At 50.4% G+C, this 25,584-nt stretch overlaps 2 protein-coding genes and 1 long non-coding RNA gene across 11 annotated transcripts in view; 1 reads left to right on the forward strand and 2 right to left on the reverse strand.

The window, feature by feature from the left end:
* The window catches only part of kalrna (kalirin RhoGEF kinase a), a 72,280-nt gene extending 71,532 nt beyond the window's left edge, over nucleotides 1–748 (reverse strand). For 3 of the 5 annotated variants that reach the window (XM_029835269.1, XM_029835272.1, XM_029835279.1), the window contains exon 1: nucleotides 458–747. In XM_029835269.1, coding sequence (XP_029691129.1) covers nucleotides 458–524 — 67 coding nt within the window. In that variant the 5' untranslated portion in view covers nucleotides 525–747. Of the gene's footprint in view, nucleotides 1–457 lie in introns of all 5 variants that reach the window. The other 2 variants (XM_029835261.1, XM_029835277.1) reach the window with 2 other exon arrangements.
* LOC115249575 (uncharacterized) lies at nucleotides 1–3,571 on the forward strand. 4 transcript variants are annotated; one of them, XR_003888251.1, is made up of 5 exons: nucleotides 1–254; nucleotides 2,031–2,144; nucleotides 2,212–2,439; nucleotides 3,054–3,101; nucleotides 3,313–3,570. It is a non-coding gene; the product is annotated as an uncharacterized lncRNA (long non-coding RNA). The 4 variants fall into 4 exon arrangements; XR_003888252.1 differs by lacking the exon at nucleotides 1–254 and adding an exon at nucleotides 1,451–1,476 and having other exon boundaries at nucleotides 3,313–3,571; XR_003888253.1 differs by lacking the exon at nucleotides 2,031–2,144 and having other exon boundaries at nucleotides 2–254; nucleotides 3,283–3,570.
* Nucleotides 3,381–25,042, reverse strand: ahr1a (aryl hydrocarbon receptor 1A). Of its 2 annotated transcripts, XR_003887743.1 has the most exons (12): nucleotides 24,393–25,042; nucleotides 22,286–22,473; nucleotides 13,851–13,957; nucleotides 11,585–11,674; nucleotides 10,750–10,879; nucleotides 9,911–10,044; nucleotides 9,531–9,733; nucleotides 9,340–9,449; nucleotides 7,975–8,116; nucleotides 6,274–7,906; nucleotides 3,612–5,127; nucleotides 3,381–3,511 (listed from the first exon to the last, which is right to left on the reverse strand). XR_003887743.1 is itself a non-coding variant. In NM_001037962.1 (11 exon segments), coding segments are annotated over 11 exon segments (2,928 nt in total).
* Between the last annotated feature and the right edge of the window lie 542 nt (nucleotides 25,043–25,584).

The following is a 25,584-nucleotide window of genomic DNA, read 5'->3' on the forward strand; positions in this document are numbered from 1 at the left end:
AACAGAGGTGCCAGATGTGGAGCCCTTTCGTGGAGGTGTCGGTGCAGCCATCACTATCACCACATCTCTCGCGCTAATGACAGCCAGCGCACGCGCACGCGCCTGGCTGGCCGCGGCTCTGACAGCTCTCCATTAGGCGTCGAGCGGATCTGCTGATCCCCGTGAACCGACGCGATCCCTCTCTTGCAGATAGCATCAGCATCAGGCACATGAGCTCCGCGCGCGCACGACACGCACGCCAGCCCAACTGCAAGGTAGTCCCGTGCAAAGCATCAAACGTGTGCACGCAGGGCAGCGTTCCCCATTGTTCCGGGCTGGATTTAAACGCGTCCCCAGCCCGGATTCCCTCCCCCGTTCCCACTCTTTCTCTGCACGTTTCTGCTGCTGGTCACTTCGCCCCCGGCAGACCCTCGGCGCACTCACGCGCTTGCCTTTCGTGCACGTCGGCCCGTCCTACCTGTTTTGTAGAAGGCATCAGTATCGGGGTCGCTGGGCGCCTCCTCGGCCGCTTCTGCGGGGTTCATTCCGGAATCCGCTTCAATCCGACCCAGCGACAAAAGACACAGATGTGTGTGGAAAAGTGCTCCGCTCCGGAAAAGGTTCCCGTCGTTATTCCTCACATGTTCCCGTCTCCCTCCTCATCCCTCCATCCCCGTCGACGCGCTTCTTTCTTTCCGAGGGTTTGAGGGTGGCTGCTGGCTTCGTTTCTCTATTGTTCCCGGTCCAACCTCCCTCTCTGCTGCTGTCCGCTAGGGTCTCTCTCCCTCCCTCCCTCCCTCCCTCACCCCCTCTCCCCCCGCACCCACCCCTTCTCTCTCCACCTTCCCTCTCTCTTTCATTCCCGATTCATTGACCTTTCCTGCGTGTTTTGTGGTTTCCAAACAGAAACTGAACCCGTCGAATGGTCGCTGATTTTCCAGTTAATTCAAACATTAGCGCCTCGTTTCTGTCAGTAAAATGGCATTATTATTATTATTATTATTATTATTTATTTATTTGTTTGTTTATGGATGGAGCACATCTGGGGGACTAAAGTGCTGCCAGTCACTCGCTGATTGACAGGTTGTTTGGGAGAAGAAGTGAGTGGGAAGTTTCTCGGACGCTTCCACTAAATACAAAGAGTCGAGTGGGTGAAGGTTCTGTAATCTGGCCCAAAAACACTTATGCGCATTGAGGTTGAAATTAAACTTCCAATACCGTTTTTAAAAAAAATCCCCAAAATAAGATGTATTTCAATGTCTGGATTACAACTCCTCAGTTTTGGTGGTCTTACCGCCAGAACTGGAGGTCCGGTTGTAATAGGAACCAGAACAGAACACTGTGGTGAGAACAGGACCCTCATGTGGGTCTTTTCCACCTACCTGGAGTCAGCAGGAGGTTGTTGACGTCACATTTTCTTCACTTTTGGAAGAAAGTCCTAAATCATTGTCTTATTGTGCGGTGCTGCCACCCAGCGGAATAAAGTGCACATTACAGGTAAATTGTGGCTTAAATGAAACTGTCACAGCTCACTTTTTAGACTTTTAGTGGTTTTTGTTAAATCTTAATCGTCTGATGTATCGAAAATAAGCCTTATAAGACTTCCCACCAGTTTCAAAGCTCATAAAACAATATTTTTAAAAGCTCGGCTCAGTCAAAAACTGCTGTAGTACAAATACATGACAGTAGAGGGAGACAAACACTCTGATTCTATATTTAATATCGGTAGGAGGAGAAAATACTTTTTTTTGGTATTGTACTATTAGTTTTATTTTAGTTTGTCAGAAATAAAAGACAGTAACGGTAATGTTTAGAGAAATTAAAAGTCAGCATTATAATGACGTCTAGAATTAGTCTTAATCTTTTTCTTTCCCAATGGGAGTTCTTAAAATTCCCATTTCCACCGTTTTCCTTTCCTTCATATTTTGGATTTAAACATCTGACAGCTTGTGAAATAAGCCAGAAACAGACCGCTTCTTTATTTTGGACGGTCTCCTCCAGCTCTCTGAGTCTGAGCCCACTTCTTCTCTTTTTCCTCCCACTGCTGGCAGAGGTCAGGCAGCTCCTGTTTGGCCTTGTCAAACCTCTAAGAGCTCCTGCCTGAAGCTCACTTCTTTCTGCTGGAGCTCAATCTGCAACCTCTCTTGTTGATCAGCCCACTTCTAGTAATGTTCCTCATCAAATCACACTGATGTTCTGTTGGACATCACTCTGACTTTCAGTGTTTTGCAGTGTTTGGAGAGCTGGTCGCTGGATGATGCTTCCCCAGGCTCCTCCTGCCCGAGGCTCTGGAGGCGGTGGTGGGAAACTCTGAGCTTCTCTCCAGGTGGCAAAAGCGCTTCCATGGACTGTTACCAGTATGTCTCTGGAGTAAAGAAAAACTGGTGCCCTTTAAAACCCTCTCGCCCCTCCACAAGAGAGCCTTTATGTATCATTGTTCTTTGATAATGGCTGAAAAAGGTAAAAACAATCATTTCCACATTGTTTGTACGGGTTTTTATCTTTTTCTTCAACAAGGCAAGATTAGTCAATCACGGAACGACTTTGATTTTAGAAGTAAAAACAGTTCAACAGGAAACACGTGCTGAGTAAAGCGTTCCACAAACATGGATTTGTTTCAGCCAAATGTTGGAGACGCTTCGCGTCAGGTGACTTTGGCTGATGTGTATTTATGTGCGTGTAGACATGCAAGAGGAGAAAGAGAATTAGTGACGAACATATAGGTCAGGGAGCAGGGAATGTAACAGGGAGTGTGTGTGTGTGTGTGAGTGTATGCTTGTGCTCATTTTGAACAATAGTTATAATGTATAACGCTTTATGTAGTAATATTTTAATGTCACTGATGAGCCTCATACAGCTTTAAATTTCATATTATTTCCTCCACAGCAGATTAAAACAGAAATGCATTTTAAAGCACTACTTAAATTGCCCCAGAAAGCCCCACCCCACCCCCCAGCGGTCATTGCGGGTAGTGCTGCTGCTACTCGGAATGACCACAAGGTGTCGCTCTGCCACCCTTGAACGCAACTTTCGGTTTTGTCGGTAAATAATCAAACATTTATCTTGTTTTCCAGGGCGGGGCAGTAATTCCAGGAAGATCTCCACACAGCAGGCTCGATGTGGTAATGATTTATTGACATTAAAATGCTACACAGCACCTTTACATGTCAGGGGACCACAGTTAGGAGTCACTGACAAAGGTCTGGAACCTCTGCTGCATGTGTACAAAAACTGGAGGGATCCAAATAAAAGAGAGAGAGAGAGAGAGTGATCATATGTTGACATGATGTTCGTGTTTCTCAGTGTGATTCAAGAATTCTATTTCTGTCCGAGGAACAAAACAACGCAGCTGCAGAGGAGCCTCCAGAGGGCAGAGGTCGAATCCACACCTCGGCCTGGCCGCGCGTCAACGTCGCCGCGGCGACAACACGAGACACAATCCCACCTCTCCCACATTACAGCCTATTAAGCAAGTCTCAGAATTATGGCACCATTTCCAGGCTGTCACAGAGTCCAGTGCTGTGTGATGAGACTATTTACATTTAAAAAAAAAAAAACAACAACAAAGAAATCTGATAAGCATGTTTTAAAAAATAGTGCTTGAAACGAGTGACATAAAACTCTGTACATACCTGTATTTGTCAAAGCTTGTTCGCCTGTATGTACACCTTTATTTTCCCTCACATTATGTCACGTCGATCCTTTTAAATATAGCAAACATGTCTGCCCGTAGTAAAAAGGGAGTTAAACTAGCCACCCAGAGACGTAACCACATGTGTATCACATTGCAACATAAAACATAGAACATTAATATTAATACCCATAGTAATGACATTATTTGAACACGTAAATGTAAATCTCTTTTCAGCTTCTCCTCACGCGTCGTTCCGTTCCAGCTCTTCGGGAAACATTCGCTCCTTCCGCTCAGAGATCTCTGTCCATCAGCGCCACTGGCTTTTGGTTTTTCACTGTTTGCCGTCCTGCAACTGATCCTGTGTTTTCCTGGGAGGGGGGGGGGGGTGTTGGAGGGGGACGGGGGGTGCTGGAGGACACGAATAAATACAGAAGATTTTTAAAAAAAACGAAAAACCTAATCAGTTAAACTCAGAAAACAGTAGCAACGTTATCGACATCGACGAAAAATATCTAGGATTATTCAAGTGGCGAAGATAAAAGTGGTGAGCCTAACGCTTGTGCCTGTGAGGACGCCGACCCGGCACCTGAAGTGGACCTCGAACCGGAGCTCTGACGGCCTCCCGCTACGGGTCTGCTGGAAATAAAGTGCAGGATATTTCTAGCCATAAATTCCATATTCTGTTCTTTTAAAAAAAAAGAAAACAAACAAACAGAAACGATCTGGATTAATCTCATGGTTGAAACTGTTCGCTGGAACGCGGAGAGATTACATTCTTGAAGCGTGACGGGAAACGGGGGGGGGGCCGGGGACGCTGTTTCGGGCGGTGCGGTTCGGATAAATCCGGTTCTGAGGAGGAATTACTGCATTTGGATCCTGGACCTGAGGCTGCTGCCTCTGCCACCCGTGTCTGTACATTCATGACAGCCTCCCCTCCTCTCCCTTTTCTGCATGTTCTGAGAGTTGCGGTGAAAAAGAGGAAAATGTCCGAGACGGGTTGACGTCCTTTAACCGCTCCCGCGCGATCCTTCCTGAAGAGACGGCGGCGTCGCCATGGAAACGCCGAGCGGCAGCACCCGCGCTGTGGCCGCCCGTCTGCAGCGCCAGCTTTACCTCTCTGTTAAAGTCGGCGCGCTCGACTGCATCATTGTAAACAAAGGACTCGTTATGATATCATGACTTGGAACACAACACAGTGATACCTTCCCCAACAGCAAAAATAACATATATATCTTACAAATTCCAACAGAAACAAAGAAAAAGCGAGTAGGCGCATGTCTCGATGTATAAGGCTGGTCCAGTTGTTGAGGGTTCCTGGCCAATAAAAGTGTCCTGCTGCTGGGTCACTATTCCTGGTCAGGTGGTCAGAGGTAGAAACCGGTGGCCGGAGGGTCCGGGAGGCTGGGCAAAGTCTCTGAGCCGGGGATCTGGACAGCAGGGGGCGCCGCGCCGTTCAGACTGGGGAGGGCGCAGCCGCCGCTGTAGGAAGTGCTCAGAATGCAGCCGTTCTCCATCTGTGGAAGAGACAGTCAGGTGGTGCATGAGCAAGAACATCCATCCATCCATCCATCCATCCATCCATCCATCCATCCACCCATCCATCCATCCACCCATCCATCCATCCACCCACCCATCCATCCATCCACCCACCCATCCATCCATCCATCCACCCACCCATCCACCCATCCATCCATCCATCCACCCACCCACCCACCCATCCATCCATCCATCCATCCATCCATCCATCCACCCATCCATCCATCCACCCACCCATCCATCCATCCATCCATCCATCCATCCACCCATCCATCCATCCATCCATTCTCTACCGCTTATCCGGGGTCGGGTCGCGGGGGCAGCAGCCTGAGAAGAGAAGCCCAGACTTCCCTCTCCCCAGCTACCTCTTCCAGCTCATCCGGAGGGATCCCCAGGCGTTCCCAGGCCAGTCGAGAGACATAGTCTCTCCAACGTGTCCTGGGTCTTCCCGGGGGTCTCCTACCGGAGGGACATGCCCTGAACACCTCACCAGGGAGGCGTCCAGGGGGCATTCTAACTAGATGCCTAAGCCACCTCATCTGGCTCCTCTCAACGCGGAGGAGCAGCGGCTCTACTCCGAGCTCCTCCCGGATGGCAGAGCTTCTCACCCTCTCTAAGGGAGAGCCCAGCCACCCTAGGGAGGAAGCTCATTTCGGCCCCTGTACCCGTGATCTTGTTCTTTCGGTCATTACCCAAAGCTCGTGACCATAGGTGAGGGGAGGAACAAAGATCGACCGGTAAATCGAGAGCTTCGCCTTTCGGCTCAGCTCAGTAAATGTTCTTGAGCTCACGAACTCACAAGCTCAAGAACATTTAGCCCATTAAATGTGGACAGAAAGGACGACTCAGCAGGTAAACTCCAGAACGGGATGGGGCGGCTTCCATTATTCAGAGAGGGGCCGGAAATTCAAATGTGTTTCTGTAAATGTCACAGCTGCCCACAAGAATTTCACTAATCAAGTATAAAAAGTGGACAGATTCCTCTGTGGGGAACCAGTAAAGGTCAGAACGGAGCCATGACTCACCCCCCTTTATGTGGAAACTTTTATAAACCTCCTAAATTTGTCCTTCAAACAGGGAAAAACGCTACCAGGAGTGAAGTGTTCCGGTTCCAGTGGGCTCACCTTACTGGGACTGGGCTCGTGAGGGATCTCCGTGGTCACTATGCTGTAATGCTCCATCTGCCGGCAGGGTTTTCCCACCCCCAGGATCTGCTCCAGGGAGGCGTTGGGGGGAGGGCGCTGTGACAGGCTGGAGATGACCTGCACCAGCGGGACGGGGATGGACTCCTGCGGCTGTTTGTGGTTCAGCCCCTGGAAGGAGGCGACCGTGGACTCGGCGGCGTGCTGCTGCCTCCCAAATAACTCCTCCCTGAGGGGGTAACCCACGCTGTCAATATCAGGCATGCTATAATCCGCACAGGGCTCCAGAGAGCTGGTGGTCAGAGGTTTTTGGCTGTTATCAAGGCAGGAGTTTGTGGCCAGGCTCTCGCTGAATCCGTAGCCCTGCCACTGAGACTTCCCTGCGGAATGATCTGTGCTGGAAGTGCCGCACACGCCGTTGAGGTTGGCTGCCTTCCGTTTGGCATGGCACTGCTGTGAGAGGTGGCTGCTGTCCATCCTGGGCGGCGGCGGCGGCGGCGGCGGCGGCGGCGGCGGCTGAAGGTAGTGTTGGTGTGCGTGTTGCTGATGAGGCTTGCTGTCCAGCTCGGAGGTCGTGCCATTGAAGACAGACTGCTGTGTCGGGTAGGGTTCCAGCTCTATGGACGCGCCCGTCAGCAGGTCCTGGGACGACCACGGTCTCCCGGGGACGGACTGTTGGTTCATCAAGTCTCCGTTGGCTATGGCGTTGGTCAGGCGGTTGCCCTGCTGGCCCCAGCTGGGCGGAGCTTTGCTGGGTCGCATGCTGAGGTGCTGCTGCATCTGCTGGGAGAGCTGGACGATGGGGGCCTGCTCCACCAGGGGAGGCTTCTGGTGAGGAAACTGCATTTGAACATTAGCGCCAGAGGCGGGGTTATGTCCAGCGAGCGCCTCGGTCGTGACCGTCGCCGAGGACGTACTGGGAGGCGCCTGTCCTCCGCCACCACTGGACTCCATCTTCCCCTCTATAGAGTCGTAGATGTAAGAAAGAATCTCGTCGTTTGTCAACAGATCCTCTAAGGTGGGCACGCGCTCGGGGTCCATCTCCACTCTGATCATGCGCTCGTCCAGCAGTAAAAGCTCAAGGTCCTCCGCACTCAGACCCAGTCCTTCTAGAGCGCCAAAGAGCTCGCCGTTAGAGCACCCCCCCTCATCAGAGTCCAATATCCCTTGGCCTTCCAGGGAGAGGGAGTCCAGAGTAGCGAGCAGCGGGTCAAAGCTGCTTCCCACCTGCGCTTGGGTGGCGCCCGGAGCCACGACTCCGTTGCTCGTCTCGTCCCAGCTCCGGCGCAGGCTGGAGGCATCAGCGCTGGAGAAGCCCATCTGCTCTGCAAGGAAGCTGCTGTGGAAGGAAACTTTAGGTTCCAGGGCGGGCTGACAAACATACACCGACTCATCCTGGCTCATGAGCGCCCCCAGGAGGGAGCCGGGGTCCAGGCCATCCTTCGCCAGTCGGTCAGTCCGGCTCTTCTTGGACTTGCTGCCATTTTTCTCATGAGTGTCATCGATGAAGCCGGCGATCGGATGGTTGGCCTGGTAGAGCAGGGCCTCCCCGGTGGCGTAGGTAAAAGGTAGATGCATAGAACGCTTTCGCAGGTGCTCGCCTCCCTCTTCATCCCTGTGAAGACACAAAACATCATCACCACAGCCTCGCCGGGTACAGCATCAAAACGTTACAGAACGTACAGAAGAGGCCTCTGGGTGGCGATGATGTAATCCGGTTTGCCGTTCTTGTACACCAGTCTGGCGTTGGCCTGGACCCATTTCCAGCGGTTCTCCTTGGTGAGGAGCCTGAACACGGTCAGACCACTCTCTCCAGTCTTCATCACTGTCCACAAGGAGCACGAGCATGTTAGCAGTCGGGCCATGACGCCAGAGTACATGCAAACACGCGACTGATGCCAAATATTTAGCTCAAATGGGACATCGTTTCCTCTCTGGGTGGAGCTGATGCCTGGATACTGGATACTCTCAGTTGACTGAATTCTCCCGTGTAAACCTGGAGCTTTCAGGCTCCAGAATAATCTTGCTGTCTTTAAAGAGGTTGTTTCAGCTCTGCGTCACACTGGAAAACACAAGTGTCAGCGCTCCCACAGCCTGGATCAGACTCCCCTCCAGGATTATTCAGCCTTACTCTCCCACGTGCCTTTGGGTGGAATCCAGTGGAAACATACAAACTGTTTCCCTTCAAACCAGGGCAACAACCTGGATCTTTTAAATGCTATTGGGTGATCTCAGTGGCGCCCCTGACTGCTGTCCTCACCTGGGCGGTGTGAGGACCACCTGCTCTGCGTGGACACGTGCAACATTCCTCCCGTTTCCCCTGCAGGTTTCCCTAAACTCCAGAGGGAGTTAAGCAGCTCGGAAGTTTCCCAATTCTAACTTTCAAGGATTTTTTTACTCAATAATTGTGAGCACTAGCATAAATTATGGGGATTATTAGGTCACTGTGCACAGATTACATAAATAAAGATGCTCTCTGGATCATGAGTGCATGACCGTGAAGAAATTGCTCCCTTAAGTCGCCTGTCAGTGCACATTTATCGTGTGCTCTCCCCTCCTTGGTAGTGTGGAAGGCAGGGCCACAAACTCCTCTTGACATCCTGATTTATGGATGCTGACAGCTCCTCTACAGTAAGAAGAGTAAACATATCTGACCCCTGTGTGTTTGTTGGTGCTGCTGCATGGATCATCTGCGATGCCGCGCTCAGGCGGTGGATTTGCTTGCCCTGCTCTCTCCTCCTCTGCAGCTTTGCACAATCTGCTCCGTAATCCAGCAGGATTAGTTGTGAAAGCTGTCTGAACTCCCTGACCAGCCCCATCCAGGCCTCCACAACTCAACATTATTTCTTGGCAACGTTGGGAAACAGCTGCATGTTCAGTAGCAAAAAACATTGACCAATCACAATTAGCCCTGAAAAGAGTCCCACAGCAGCTCAGAAGGCCATTGGTGATGACCTTTGGTACTCTGGCTCTCTGTCTGGGAGCGCATCACATCTGTGCAGAGATCCAGACTGACATTCCTGAGCTGGATGAGCCGACAGAACTTACTTCTGACGTGGTTCTCTGCACAGTACAACATGTCTGCAGCGTGGATGAACTGATAGCCGGAGCCTCGTACCCGCAGCTCCGCCTCTGTGTAGCCCAGAACGATCTTCCCCCTGAATAAAAACACCCAAAAATCATGAGTTTGCTCCTATAGCCAAATCACGGTTGCTTAAATGTATAATTTGCTTCTTCACTTTGCGTCACAGGCCATCGGCGTGAAGTCCAGCTTGTGTTTGGTTCTGAAGATCATGTTCTTGGTCCTGATCTCCAGGATGGACGGAGGCTGCAGGGGGGTGGCGATGGCAAAGAGCGCCAGCTGGGACGGGATCTTTGTTCCGTTTTCCTGCCGATGGTTCTGTCCATGGAGAAACTTCAGTCTGCCCTGAATGCTCAGCGCCTGCAAAGGCAACACATCAACGTAGCGTGGAGCAATTCAACACTTCCAACCTCTAAATGCAGCGCCAGGTGACATTTATCTGCATAAAAGCTCATTTTGGTTCCAATCCTTCTGAGGAATATCTTCTGAATATCTTTTGAAAGACAATCATCCGCTCACTATCTGGTTGAAACTCACCAGGAAGCCCGAGGAGTTGTCCAGGAGGCAGCGGAAGCGGCACATGAAGTTCCTCTCCAGGAAGGACGAGTTCTCTGGAGGAAGATGTTCGGGGCTGTAGGTGAGCAAAGAGGAGCTGCTGTCTGCTTCCATCTCTGTAAGAGATCAGAGTCCTCTCAGTGTGCAAATATTCTACATTGAATCAGCATGTAGCAGCAGTACTGTTTGTGTCTGGAACTGACTGGACTGTCTAGCTGATGTGGGGCAGGATGTCCTGAAAGCACCGACATGAAAAGCCCTGAAGGTGAACCTGTGCTGCAACGCCTTCATCTCAGAGCAAGAGAACAATCTTTGAGCAGAATGGTTGAAGGCTGTTCAGGTTTCTCAACACTCACAGAACCAAAGCACATAAACATAATCATCTTAAAACCCAAATACAGGTCTGGGACCACTTCACCTCATAAGCCATAAATGAAGATTACAGAGTCATGTGACCTGACCTGATGATGGTCTTAAGGCTTTAAGCCTAACCTGTGCGTACTTAACTGTCTGATACTGAGACATTGTCTGTTCACACAGCAGTTATTTAAGAGAAACCGCCCTCAGGCTGAATTTAGGGAGACGGATTTCACCTTAAAAGTTCATTAAAGTTCAGTTTAGTGTTGGAAGAACCAGGATTATACAGCAAAGTATGATAAAACACCAATGACTCATAATAATCTCCTCATCAAGTGACACAAACCACCTCCCTTGATTTGGTTCTAAGGCCCTGAAATGAAGCGCTGCTTCTATTTTCTTGTTTTGCATCTTCTGGGAAAGGTCTAAGTGCTCTACTAACTGATGAGGGACGGGAGAGTCACCTTGGGGGGAGTCCTGGGAGCTGGTGGATGCAGCAGCAGGAGGATTCAAGGCCCAGTGCAAGTTTCTCCGGAGCTCCTGCTGGTCCTCGGTGTGCACCAGTTCATACACACTCTGGTGCATCACGTCAGTCTGGGAAAGGGAGAATTTCCACTCATTATCCCGCTCATGCTTGTGCTTCCATTTCACAGCGATTGGGATTGAACTACGTTATCTGCTGCTGTAAGTGCAGAACCAAACAGAATAATTAAGGGTTAAACGATCGATCCAGGACCAGATCCATGCTGGGTTTTCTATCCTAGAGGTGGACAAGGCTTCCCCTTGGTGGAGGCAGTTTCTGACCGGCAGGAAAGAAAACCCAGCTTGAATCTGGTGGTGGAGGACTGGAGTTGCTCATCCCTGCTCTAATGTGTTCCGCTCTTGAGCGATGAGCTTTCCATGCTGATGGTTGTCCACTGCTGTGCTTGGTGGTTTGTGAAAAGGGCCGGGCTATAAATAGGTCAGCTCTTCTTGCTGTAGTTTGGCTCCTCTGAGTCCACACCATGCAGGGAGGAGACATCCACACCACAGCAGACCCCTGAGCTGCTCCCTGCAGATGCAGCACGCAAGCCGTCCACCCGGATTCACCTGGGCCTCTGGATAATTCAGGCTAATAAAGTGTGACATACATCAGCGGGGGGGTCGCTCCTCTCAACAACAGACCAAAAAAGTTCTCCTGGATCAGGAAAAGTCCGGGACTTTGGAAGTCCCTTGGAAGGGCACGCAATCTATTGAAAGCTGAGATCATTCCACGGGGTTCTAGGTTCTGTTCTGTGGTTCAGGTTTGTGCGAGCGTACCTGGTGAAAGCCCAAATAATCCTGGATGGTGTGAGACGAGTAGAAGATGGTCCCACTGGCAGTGATGACGAGGACAAAGCCGTTGAGAGCCTGTGGGAGAATCAGAAGATGCTTAAAAGACAGCATTCAGGGAGCTCTTGCTCGAATTAACAAAAATGCTGAACATTTTCAACCCTATTCTGTTAAAATAGTAATTATTTAAATCAATTTCCCCCAAAAAAGAAAGAAAAATGGTGTTTTTTATTGATGGTCTTATTAATAGCCTAAAACTCATTACTCATTCTTAATGAATTCATTCACTCATTAAGAGAAAATAACGGAGAAACAGCAAATGTGGGAGAGGAAGAGTCCAAAGAAGCTCACTCATCATTTCAGCAGGAACAGCTGGTCAAACATTTCCACCTGACTTAACGCAAATGCTGCCACACACACACACACACACACGCACACACACACACACACACACACACACACACACACACACACACACACACTCTTCTCTAAATCCGCCCACAGGGCGCAGCGATGACTCAGGCTGACATTATTTATGGGGTCATTATTGTAAAAAACAGTAAACATGTAACACAAACAAAATGTGGCAGGAATAACTGAAACGTTCTCTTTTGTATGTCAAAAAAAGCATAAAAAGGTTCTAGGTTAACATGAGCAAACCCGTGTGAGATCTCCCGTTTGCCCCCCCCCCCCCCCCCCCTCGTGCTGTGATCCTCATGGATCTCTTGATAGGAAACTATTTCTATTTGACATTGATTTGCCTGTTTGGTGCGAGTGTGTCGTGCTGGGTTCATGTGGTGTGACTGTAACCAGGGCAGATAGCACCAGTCTACTGGCGTGCACTCATTAACCTCCCAGCTGTAGAGCACCGCTGGGGGGGCTAAAAAAAAAAAAAGAAAATCCAGCCACCGATTTAGCAGAAACGAGAAGAGGACGTTGGTCTAAATCCGGTTTGGTTATTTCCAAAACTGTAACAGAGTCTCTGTCGTGTCCGCCCCAGGTTGAATAATGAATGTGTTCACAGCTCCTCCATAATTCATCCCCGTCCGATGTGAAGAGCAACAGAACCACTTCGGAATCTCAAAAATAAATCTGGCTAAATCGCTCGCTGAAAGGAAGCAGGAAGTGGAGCTGCAGGAAGTGGAGCTGGAGTCCGTGAAGCCGCTTCCATCTCTCATCACCTGTGTGGAAGGTTTAAAATAAACTGAGGGAAAACTTCCCGCTGTCTCATCCACACTCCTGGAACGCCAGTAGGCTACAAACTGGGAGGAACTGGACTGGAAAATCAGTGAATGCAGCAGAACCCAAAAAGATCTGGCAGACGGCGAGCAGGGTTAACCGCCGTTAACCTTGTGAGATCTGTTTAACCGGCTCAGGAGTCTGGAGACGAGTCTGCTCCTGAGCGCTCGCTGCCATGTGTGAATACACCCGACAGGATTCAAACCCACACCCAGAACATCCACCCCAGAATCCACCCCGGAATCCACCCCAGAATCCACCCCAGTATCCACCCCAGAATCCACCCCAGAATCCACCCCAGAACATCCACCCCAGAATCCACCCCAGAATCCACCCCAGAATCCACCCCAGAACATCCACCCCAGAATCCACCCCAGAATCCGCCACAGAATCCACCCCAGAATCCACCTCTGAATCCACCCCAGAATCCACCCCAGAACATCCACCCCAGAATCCGCCACAGAATCCACCCCAGAATCCACCCCAGAATCCACCCCAGAATCCACCTCTGAATCCACCCCAGAATCCACCTCTGAATCCACCCCAGAATCCACCCCAGTATCCACCCCAGAATCCGCCACAGAATCCACCCCAGAATCCACCCCAGAACATCCACCCCAGAATCCACCCCAGAATCCGCCACAGAATCCACCCCAGAATCCACCCCAGAATCCACCCCAGAATCCACCTCTGAATCCACCCCAGAATCCACCCCAGAATCCACCCCAGAACATCCACCCCAGAATCCACCCCAGAATCCACCCCGCCACAGTTGCTCAGCCCAACCAGCTGCCTCACAGGTGACTCCTGATACTTCCTGCTATTGAGCGTTAATCTGCCCTGAGCCTCTCGGAACTTTCGGTTTTGGCCCCAACAGGGTTTTCTTGGAAAACGAAGGAAGGGGGGCGATCCAGAACTAGTCACTGCCCCCGTAAACTGACTGAACTGGGCCAGTTCTGGCTGGAACCCGGAGTAGCTAAAATAACCTGCTGACTTATACTGAGGTCACACTCACCTGCAGCAGGAGGTCTCCTTCAGGGATCTTGCTCTCCACCAGCCGGGGCGTCTTGCAGTCCTCCTCCTTCGCCGCCTCACTCGCTCCGTTCCGGGTGTTCAGGGTGACTGTGGACAGGGTGGACGGGGACAGTTGGAGCGGGTGGAGACAGGAAAACAGAGTCTGAGACCACGTTGACACATGGACGTGCTGAGACCAACGTCTCCAGTATGTGAGGACGACGAGGGGACGCGGATGATGCTAGTCGGTGCAGCCGTGCCCCCCCCACCCCCCAGCTGTTCTCATCCCAGGACTCCCCTCTTCCCCGGTGTGACATCATATCTTTATCTCCTCCCGTCCGGGCTGCCCCGGTGCTTAAACCCTGCGAGAGGGTGAACCCAGAAGGTCACTGCTCATCGGCTGCTTTCCCGAGTGCATCTAAAGGATCAAAGGGCACCAAAGGAGGTGAAATGGAAGCGTTTGTGTCCAAAGTGGTAAAACGGGGGGGGGGGGGGGACGCAGCGAGCCGTTTGGAGAAGCTGACCTCCGCAGGCAGAAGTCTTCCGTCCTCGGGATCAGTTCTTCGGTTCTTTAAAGAACAAGGAGCAACGTTTGGAGGAACAGCAGGTCCCTGACCTCCACGCAGATCATTCCTAACATTTGAATCGAGCTGACGAGCTGGAATGATGTCATAGAAACAGGGCGGCGGTCGAGCACACTGATCTCTGACCCTTCCAGGAGCAGCACGCTGCGACCCGTGATGACCTCTGACCCCGGAGGTGACGCAGGACATCGCCGGCTGACTGGATTCCGGGGCAGATCTTTTGTTATCCACAAACGAGGTTAACACGGAGTCCATCGGAGGGGCGGGGCCGGGTCAGGACATCACATGGGCCGTGTGAGGGGGTGTCTGATGTGGCCGGTACCTTCACACGAGACGGCGCTTTGGTGGGACACCCCTGACCTTATTCCCATGCAGACATTTTGGATCAACGGGCGAGGAGGCAGCCAGTGACATATGCTAACGATCTGTCCAGCAAAGGGACGCTAGCAGTCTCCGCTTCCAGCTAAATCAACGGTTTCTTTTGGTTCGATGCATAAAAGTTGTCCCTTTCAGCTCATTTAAGAATAACCCCCCATTTGGTCGCCCCTGACAACCATTAACTGCAACCCTGAGTCCACGCCATCTCCTGTTGTTCACCGGGCTCACGTTTGAACGCTAAGCGGCGTCGGAAAGCAGGCGGCGGAGCCGGGAACGCCATCAGGAAGTAGAGGAAAGTAGGCCAACACCAAAGCCAGAGGAGGACAAGGAACAGATCCTGTTATCAAGCTTCAGTGGACACAAGTGTGGAGACTGAAAAATTTACATCCTGGATCTCGTAACATACGTGTGTCATAACAAGCAGCCACTCCTCCGGGCGAAGCACGGCGGGATGCTAAACCGCGCACGCCGCCGCGCACGCCGCCGCGCGGACCTAGCATAGCCGTAATACCTTCCGTCCCCAAGACGTTCTCTTTAATTCGAACTATTTCTTGACATCGAAAAACAGCACTGAGCCTAAATACGTCTAAAAACATCTGAACCGTCCAGACGATAAACCGCGTCATCACGTCGCTGAGGAAACGAGCGTTTCTGGGATGCCCAGCCAAGCCGGTGGTGGGGTGGTGTGGGTCTTCCTCTCACTGGGGCCCCTCAGGGGAAAACGTCTGCTCCATAGTTTGATGGATCAGACTTGACAAAGCGGCAACCACCCTGAAAATCGGACAGTTTGTCATACTTCTGTCCCGTTTGGAGGTTTTCAGGTACTTCCTGGAGCAGCCGCTCGGTTAATGGCTGCAGACACTGACAATAATACTGCGCATCCCTCCCATGAACCTCAGTTCAAATAAGAAGGGTTTGTACCATTAGGTGGGTTCTGCTCCTTCACGTGGAGCCTCCAGCCCAAAGCCCAGGAGCCGTGTCCACACAGAACCAGGGCCGCCTCAGCAACGCTGGGTTTTAGTTTGCCGGGGGGGGGGGGGGCCTTAAGCTCCCCAAAAACCTTCGCTGCAAATATTTATCAAATATTTGACCACTTTTAATTTGTCCCACTATGCTATTTACAACGGGATTAACAGGGATGTTCTGTGCTTCAATTTCTAGCTAAATCCCCACCCTCCACTCTGGCCCGTGTCCAGTCGTTGTTACATGAAGCCACGATTAAAAAAAGAAAACAACCTGCGGTGTTTGGCAAAGTGCCTGCCAAGCACTCGCGGGGGGATGTTCGTTAGCGCCAGAGCACCGCTGTTAAAATGACTGTAGACTGAAACTAAATTAGGCCATAAACAAACTAATAAATAATTTAACTCAAAGTGTCAGCGTGAACCAGAATTAGGTTATTTGTTAATGTCATTAGCATGTAGCTGCAGTTAGCTTGCACCGGATAACAATAGCATGAGCCTGAATCATGAAACGGGCTATATTTGGACGGCATTAACCCCAGATATTAAGCCTTCGGTGGAGGGGGGCGGGGAGAGGCGGCGTGTTGTCGGGACACGCCCCGTCCTCGCTGGAGGGATGTGGTTGTGCTGCAGTTTATTTTGGAACCGCGCCAGGCCCCAATTCTGACCGCAGGCAGCGGAGCCGGAACAAAACAAGGAATTACTTTTACTTTCACGGCTGAAAAGGCCCGCGAGTCACTCGTGGCCGGAGGCGTCCTCCTCTTCCTCCTCTCATCCTGCTAAATTCATACTTTTAATTGATTTGTTTGGAATGTAAACAAGCAGGAAGACCAACTTCCCGCATGTCCATCATGTCATCATTCCAGCCCAGTGACAGCGTGACACTAAAGAAGAGGTTAGCAATAGATGCTCTAGGGCGCACGTGCACTGTCAGCCCACGCAGAAGTAGCATAAGACATTGTTAGCTTATGTAAAAGCCAGCAATTGGTCAGTTAATCTGCCCACAAGGTAATGGCATTATTGGTACCAAGAAAGCTTATGCTACAGCTAATCATAGTAGCCAAGTGACAAATAGGGGGGGGGGGGGACTGGAATACAACTTAAACGTGCATTAATCAGGTTAAACACTGAGAGATGAGCTAATATCAGCAGGATCACACAAATCTAACCCTCAGCTGAACCAGAACCTACAAACGGATGCTAACTTCTGCTAACCGTTGTTGTTTCCAGGGCGAAGGCGGTCGCTTGGCCTTGTTGGCGGTTTGTGATCCGGATGACAACGCTCCCCCAACAACGCTCAACCCCTCGTGATCAGTGTCTCCTCTCATTTACGTAGGACGACGGTATTCAGACGCCACGATTAAAAGCCCCTTCTAGCGCCTGTCGTTAATGTTTAATAACTGTTGATATCACGCATCCTGTTAACACTTCGAGAACGTCCCACACAAACGCCATCACCATCCAAACGCTTCCCAAACTTTGAGCATCAGTCCGTGACCGCGCCGCCCTAACGGCGCCCGTCCGGGGTGTGTGTGAGTGTGTTTGTGTGTTAATTATGCCAGCAGAGTGTGAATGGCAGCGAGTAAATATAGAACATTTCAACTCCTTCAACCTCCGAACGCAGCGGCAAGTGAACACGCGATGCGCTCGTAGCGCCCCCACATCCGCCGACGTGCACGTGGATGCAGCGCGCGCGCACAACGGGGACGGGCCGCCGCTAATGCAGTGGGGGGGGGGGGCACGCTTTAGTGTCTCCCGAGCCCCCCGGATCACGTGGTGGAATATTTGCTTATGCGAGGTGGGCGGAGGAGGAGGTGAGGTGTAGGGTTTGGACAGGGTGTAGGCCTGGGGGGGGGTGGGGGTGGGGGTGGGGTCACAACTGATTTTCCTTTGGCGGCCTGCATTCCTCGCTGTTCCATATCGTGATCAGCGGGGCGGTGGACGGGAATGGGGTTAAGCCCTGCAGCGGAAGGACGGAAGGACGGAAGGATGGAAGGAAGGACGGGGAGGCGCGATTGTCATGGAGGGGAGCGCTGTGACCTACAGGAAGGTGGGGGAGGGGCGGGCCTTCAACAGCGAATCATTGGTCCCGTTTTTAAAAGGGGGGGGGCGCGCGGGGCGGCGCTGGGTGTCATGGTATGTGACAAGACTCCCACAACAGCTGCACAGCTTACGTAACCAATCAGGCCGCAGTGGCGGCGGCGGGCGACACATCAGCTAACAGATATTTCTAGCTAGCGGTGGTGTCGCTGCCGCGGCAACGGGCGACGTCTCCGTCCTCAAACATCCCATCTTTGAAGAGGAGCGTAAAGTTCAGGGTTCTACAACACGCTGCACCTTCATGAATCCCTCCGGATTATTTATTGTTATTTATTGTTTATTGTTTCAGATCCTGTCCGCCGCTGCCGTGGCAACCATCTGAGCGCTGCTCATTACGCAACCGCTGGTCATGTGACAGCAGTTAGTGATGATTTATTCCTTAAAAGCGGGGCATTATTATGACATCACTGCTTTACTGAACAAATGTGTGGCTCCTTTACACTTTGGGGGTAAATGTGATCACCCCCCCCACCCCAATCCTAAATATCCCCCATGTGACTAAATGTTGCACCACGGCTGATGAGACGTGCTCCATCCTGCCATCATGTGACCACGCCGCTGGAAGCATCTCCAGGTTATCAGTATTGGGAACCCCCCCCCGGGGGCCCATTGTTGCCCCTGACAATAACAAAGATGGCAGCTGGGGTTGGGTAATGCTGTCAGCCAGATTAACCTCGCTCTGCCTGGGCTTTGTTCTGCTCCTACCTACACGCAAAGTCCCACCACGCCGAAGCTGTTGGTGGAAACAGGAAGCAGGAAGCTTCTCCGCGACGGGGGCCGCGTTTTCACCGCACCGGTCTCACCCCCGAATTAACAGGCGCAGCAGGCCGCCGGCCCGTTTTCTGATGCGTCCGGCTAAAAGACAACAATGTATGGGCGACCGCGTAGGCTGGCCCGGAGCCACGGGCCCTGGGGGGGCGAGGAGCTTTCTCTCCTTATAGTCGCTTCCTTAATGTAGCGGCCCTGAGCTCGTAATTTACTTAGGAGCCCTTGGAGAAGTAGGCTAATGCGGTTAGACAGGGGGGCGTGTCCACGGGCTACACTTTGACCTATTGGTCCTGAAATCCACGATTGATAATTCAGTCTGACAGGCTGAATAAGCAGCCAATATTCCTGTGTGTTCTTCAGGAGAACGCGAAGGCGTCTTTTAAATCAGAGGCAGAAAAAAAAAACCATCGGCCCCATCGGCCCCATCAGCCCCATCAGCCCCATCAGCCCTATCAGCCCTATCAGCGGCGCCGGGGTCGGTCCTCGCACCCCCGTTCGCCATCTCCAAAAGCCGCTGCCTTAAACAAACACCGCTCTGCCTCCATTTCATGAATTCTTTAAACTCCAGGGTTTGTCTCAATTATTAATGCTTCAAAAGCATCCGACGGCCGCATTGCAGCATTCTCTTTGAAGGATCTGCCACCTAAAATAACAGAGTCAAGGCTAACTGGACACATCCGTCCGCTGGCGTGAGCCGCCGCCTCGCCGCCGCCTCGCCGGGCCGTTCTAATGGACACCTGGTGACGCCTCCATCTTCTGAACCTGGAATGAGCAATAACGCCCCCACGCACACTTAACATGGGCCTCCATGAAATATTGAGGGCCTTTCCTTCGGATGAAATCATCTGGATGAGGCGGCGCCGGGGCCCTTCCCCCTGTTGGCGCGGCGCTCTCCACATCTCCAGCTGAGGAGATGAGCCGTGAGATGTCAGGAAACACATCCAGCACCAACCCAGAGCCAGCGAGCCAGAGGTCCGGCGGCGCCGTAGCAGTCAGACAGAACGGTGCGACGGCTGAGGGCGGCGTTCAGAAACAGGCTCCTTTTCCTGTCAGATTAATGGGGACCTGATCGGATCCACGTCCCCTCCCCAGGAACAGCCCAGACCAGCAGAACAAGCCTGCAATGATGCCTCGCTGGGATGCAGTGTTGGATGGAATTCTGCTCTTCCCGAGGTGGCTCCAGCTCCCTGACAGCACTTGTGCTAAGCTAGGCTACAGATAAACACGGCCCTCAATGTTCTCGACACAACCAGAGCTCGTTAATTTGATATTGATCCCAAAGATTAAAAGAGAAGCGGTTGGAAACAGCTTTACATGACAGACGCGATCGATGTGTAACTGTTCTTATTGGCCTTCTAGCACAGAACTCGTTGCTACTGTATAGCCGCTGTATAGCCGCTGTATAGCCGCTGTATAGCCACTGTATATCTACTGTATAGCCGCTGTATATCCACTGTATAGCTACTGTATAGCTGCTGTATAGCTACTGTATAGCTACTGTATAGCCACCGTATAGCTACTGTATAGCTACTGTATAGCCGCCATATAGCTACTGTATATCTACTGTATAGCTACTGTATAGCCACTGTATAGCTACTGTATAGCTACTGTATAGCCGCCGTATAGCCACTGTAGAGCCACTGTATAGCTACTGTATAGCTACTGTATAGCTGCTGTATAGCTACTGTATAGCTGCTGTATAGCTACTGTATAACCACTGTATAGCTACTGTATAGCCGCTGTATAGCTACTGTATAGCTGCTGTATAACCACTGTATAGCTACTGTATAGCCGCTGTATAGCTACTGTATAGCTGCTGTATAGCTACTGTATAGCTGCTGTATAGCCACTGTATTTCCGCTGTATAGCTACTGTATAGCTGCTGTATAGCTACTGTATAACCACTGTATAGCTACTGTATAGCTGCTGTATAGCTACTGTATAGCTACTGTATAACCACTGTATAGCTACTGTATAGCTACTGTATAGCTGCTGTATAACCACTGTATAGCTACTGTATAGCCACTGTATAGCTACTGTATAGCTGCTGTATAGCTACTGTATAGCTGCTGTATAGCCACTGTATTTCCGCTGTATAGCTACTGTATAGCTGCTGTATAGCTACTGTATAACCACTGTATAGCTACTGTATAGCTGCTGTATAGCTACTGTATAGCTACTGTATAACCACTGTATAGCTACTGTATAGCTGCTGTATAACCACTGTATAGCTACTGTATAGCTGCTGTATAGCTACTGTATAGCTACTGTATAGCCACTGTATAGCTACTGTATAGCTGATGTATAGCTACTGTATAGCTGCTGTATAGCCACTGTATTTCCGCTGTATAGCTACTGTATAACCACTGTATAGCTACTGTATAGCTGCTGTATAGCTACTGTATAACCACTGTATAGCTACTGTATAGCTGCTGTATAGCTACTGTATAGCTACTGTATAACCACTGTATAACCACTGTATAGCTACTGTATAGCTACTGTATAGCTACTGTATAACCACTGTATAACCACTGTATAGCTACTGTATAGCTACTGTATAGCTGCTGTATAACCACTGTATAGCTACTGTATAGCTACTGTATAACCACTGTATAGCTACTGTATAGCTACTGTATAGCTGCTGTATAGCCACTGTATAGCTACTGTATAGCCACTGTATTTCCGCTGTATAGCTACTGTATAGCCACTGTATAGCCACCGTATAGCTACTGTATAGCCGCTGTATAGCCACTGTATAGCCACCGTATAGCTACTGTATAGCCACTGTATAGCCACCGTATAGCTACTGTATAGCTACTGTATAGCTACTGTATAACCACCGTATAGCTACTGTATAGCCGCTGTATAGCCACCGTATAGCTACTGTATAGCCACTGTATAACCACCGTATAGCTACTGTATAGCCGCTGTATAGCCACCGTATAGCTACTGTATAGCTACTGTATAACCACCGTATAGCTACTGTATAGCCGCTGTATAGCCACTGTATAGCTACTGTATAGCCACTGTATAGCCACCGTATAGCTACTGTATAGCTACTGTATAACCACCGTATAGCTACTGTATAGCCACTGTATAGCTACTGTATAACTACTGTATAGCTACTGTATAGCCACTGTATAGCTACTGTATAGCCACTGTATAGCCACCGTATAGCTACTGTATAGCTACTGTATAACCACCGTATAGCTACTGTATAGCCGCTGTATAGCTACTGTATAGCCACTGTATAGCCACCGTATAGCTACTGTATAGCTACTGTATAACCACCGTATAGCTACTGTATAGCCGCTGTATAGCTACTGTATAGCCACTGTATAGCTACTGTATAACTACTGTATAACTACTGTATATCCACCGTATAGCTACTGTATAGCCACTGTATTTCCGCTGTATAGCTACTGTATAACTACTGTATAACTACTGTATATCCACCGTATAGCTACTGTATAGCCACTGTATAGCCGCTGTATAGCTACTGTATAACTACTGTATAACTACTGTATATCCACCGTATAGCTACTGTATAGCCACTGTATTTCCGCTGTATAGCTACTGTATAGCCGCTGTATAGCTACTGTATAGCTACTGTACAGCAGTCGCGCTGTCTTACGTGCTGAACTTACCAGAGAAGAAGTTTTTGGCGCGCAGGTAGCTGACGCTCAGGCGGAGGATGGAGAGTTTGTCCAGAGTGGCGGTGACTTCCTCTGGGAAAGGCAGCAGGCTGGCCAGACGCTCCAGCTCCCCGTTCAGCCGGTCTCTGTGCCGTTTGGACGGGTTGGACTTGGCACCTTCGGCTGGCGGCTGCTTCACCCTGACCAAGGCCAGAGAGAGAGGAAATTAAAAATGCATCTCTGGAGGTTGACAGGTAGCTTTGTGTTGTCTCCTTGTGACCCTGGTGTGATTAGGCCACGCAGGGTTGGGCAAGAAGCTAAGAAGAAGCTAAGAAGAAGCTAAGAAGAAGCTAACGGTAGCGGTTGCGGTTCCCTTCTGCTTCAACCTCTGCAGCCCTGCAGCCCTAATTCTACTGAGTTCTCCCTTAGAACATTCACGCTGAGGATGTTTCTGTACTGCAATGATAAGCCCGATTAAGCAGAATCCAATTAAATAAATTAGAGACTTTCTACTACAGGATATTTCAGAATATGCTGTGTGACCTTTGGGCAAAATTAAAGATTTATAATAAATAAAATTATAATTAAAATATATAATATAATATGGAAATATAATAAAATTAAGATTTTAAAAGGCTGTTCAAGATTTCAAGCAGTTGTTTGAGACGTTAACAGTACTGCAGCACACGACCGTCAGGAATTATTATTATTATTGTTGTTGTTATTATTAATATTAATATTATTATTATTAATATTATTATTATTGTAGTATTTGTAGCCAGAAAAGAGCTGCCTGGAAATGCAACTAGCATGACCCACAAAACTTGTTCTGCGTCCGATTAGAGGTGGCGCCGATTCTGAGGGATCAGCTGGGTTCCATTAAAGAGGGAGAAGCAGCAATATGGCAGCTAAAGGAGCCGCGTGCACGCTTCATCTGCCACGAGCGCTCCTGACTCACACTGTCACATGTATCACTGGACATGAATATGGATGTAGGTCTGTTTACACTGTACGTCAGTGCTGGGATGTCACTGGGCAGGGATGTGTGTGTGTGTGTGTGTGTGTGTGTGAGAGAGAGAGAGAGAGAGAGAGAGACGGAGAGAGAGAGAGAGACTGTTCCTCCTAGGCCTAAATATCAAATCCAAGAACCAAAAGTGGGTCTGTGACGGTGTCAGTACACGCTGGGTCCGGTCATCACAGAGGGATTATGGGACTTCTGTCATGAACAGATCCTCCTTTAGGAAAGAGCTTGTTTCCCCCCCACAAACCTTCAGAAGACAACATGGTCTTCCTTTAAATTCAGGAGGTATTAAGTGGTTCCCCTTCCAACAGAGAAGCGGCGGTGTAATGGAGGGATCTACTTCTGGTGATCTTTTACACACCGGGCCGATCATTTTAAAATGAGGATTGATATAAAGATCACAGTCGGCTGCAACAACAACAATAATAATAATGATGATGATTAGGATAATAATAATAATAATTTATAACAACTACTTTTCAAATTGATGTCATTAATTTATTATATGAAAAAAAGGCTTATTTGAATTCGATTTTTCGTATCCCCCCCCCTCCAAATAAACACGCCGCTAAATTCTGTCAAATGACCGTTTTTTTAATTAGAATATTATTTCGTTTAGAAAGTACAAAAAGGAATTTTTAAAAATGAAATAGCCTTAAGTTACCGGACCACCGGGGGGGGGAAAGGGCTGCTGAAAATGGCGCACGACGCGCAAATGGTTCCAGCAACCCAACATTAATAGGCCAGAACGTGTCAAACGTGGAGTGTCTTTGTGGGGGGGTGGGGGGCCTGATCCCAGGGCAGTGTTGACGGTTGGGATCAGGCCGCAGATGCAGGCCTGCGGTAATCCGCGGGCATTAAACACACCGTTATTCCAGGGCGCATTTCATCCTCCGCATCTCGAGCTTTTTACGCGGACTCTGCGCCTGGAAATCGATCTGCGCGCCGGAGCGAAGAAAATATCAACTTCTAATTATTTCCATATCGCTGACACCATTCATGGAAGCCTGCAAATGCGGGTTTTAGCCTCTGACAGGAGGCTAGTTTTGATGGTTATCGAAGGAAATAACGAGGAGTTGATAATAAAAGCGTACTTACGCCCTCTGGACCGGTTTTCTCCTCTTGCGTCCCGCATACATGACGGCTCCTCTTATATAAGCCTCCGATGGATCCCTCACCAACACACAGAGCCTCTGTCTCCGCACATGTAAGCCACCCGCAATATTCTGCTAATCCACCGGCGAGAGGGCGAAATAGAATGTCAAAATCTAGCAAAGGTCGAGGAATAAAGCCCCAAACGGAAGAAGTTGCGCGGAGGAGGGGGGTCTCTCTCCCGGCCCGGTTAAAGCTCCGCTCCACGGATGAAACGGGACCCGAAAAACAAGTGACGCAGCAAGAAAAGAAACATAACTGGGGGAGAGAAAAAGAATCACAGCGGCTCCATCAAGCAAAGATGAACTTGTTCCAGGGAGACGACGCGGAGTTTCCATCCTCGCTCGGGAAAAGGGACGAACGGGGATGACGATCCCGAATATTCCTGCTCATCCTTCCTCCTGTTTTTAAACAAACGACCGAAGAATTTCGAGTAACGAAACCCTTCGAGTATTTACATTTTACAGGCTACATCAGTCGGTGCACTCCAATTAGCGCCGGGCGCGAGCTGAGAAGGGAGGCGGCGGGCGCGCGCATTCCACCGGCGGGCACGCCCGACACGGATTGCGGTCGCGCGCCGGGCTCGACTGCTATCAACCGCGGAGGCACGCGCGGTCACGCGGGAGAGTCTCCTGGAGACACGGGCCGCGCGCGTTCGCGGCGGCGCGTCCCCGAGCGCCCCCCTCCGTCCAATCAGCGCAGAGATGAGAGCTGGAGGTTTATGTTGAGCGCGCGGTGGCCCGTGCTGAATGTGGGTCAGGGGTGAGACTTTTAAATAATGCAGCCCTGTTCCTGCTCTACCTGCGGGGCCGGGCCGGGCCGGGCCGGCGAGGCCGGGCCCGGGTGCCGGTGTGGCTCCCAGGGCGGTTTCCCAGTCCGTCACTGGGCCCAGACCAGGTCCCTGCGGGCCTAAAGTGCGCGTGAGAGCGGGCGGAAACAGATGCGAACCGCTGCACCGTGCGCCTCCTTTTTGGAGGTTTTTGATTGGAGCTGGTTACCATGGAAACGTTTGTGTTGAGGTTCACAACGGAAGAATAATGGATAAAATTTGGAATTTTATTGCTTTACGCTCAGCACCTGTGCGCGAGTTCCGTGAGCGCGGTCATGTGACTCGTGTCCCCCTTAAAAACGCTGAAAG

The sequence above is a fragment of the Takifugu rubripes genome, chromosome 1, assembly GCF_901000725.2.
Source record: "Takifugu rubripes chromosome 1, fTakRub1.2, whole genome shotgun sequence".
Lineage (NCBI taxonomy): Eukaryota > Metazoa > Chordata > Actinopteri > Tetraodontiformes > Tetraodontidae > Takifugu > Takifugu rubripes.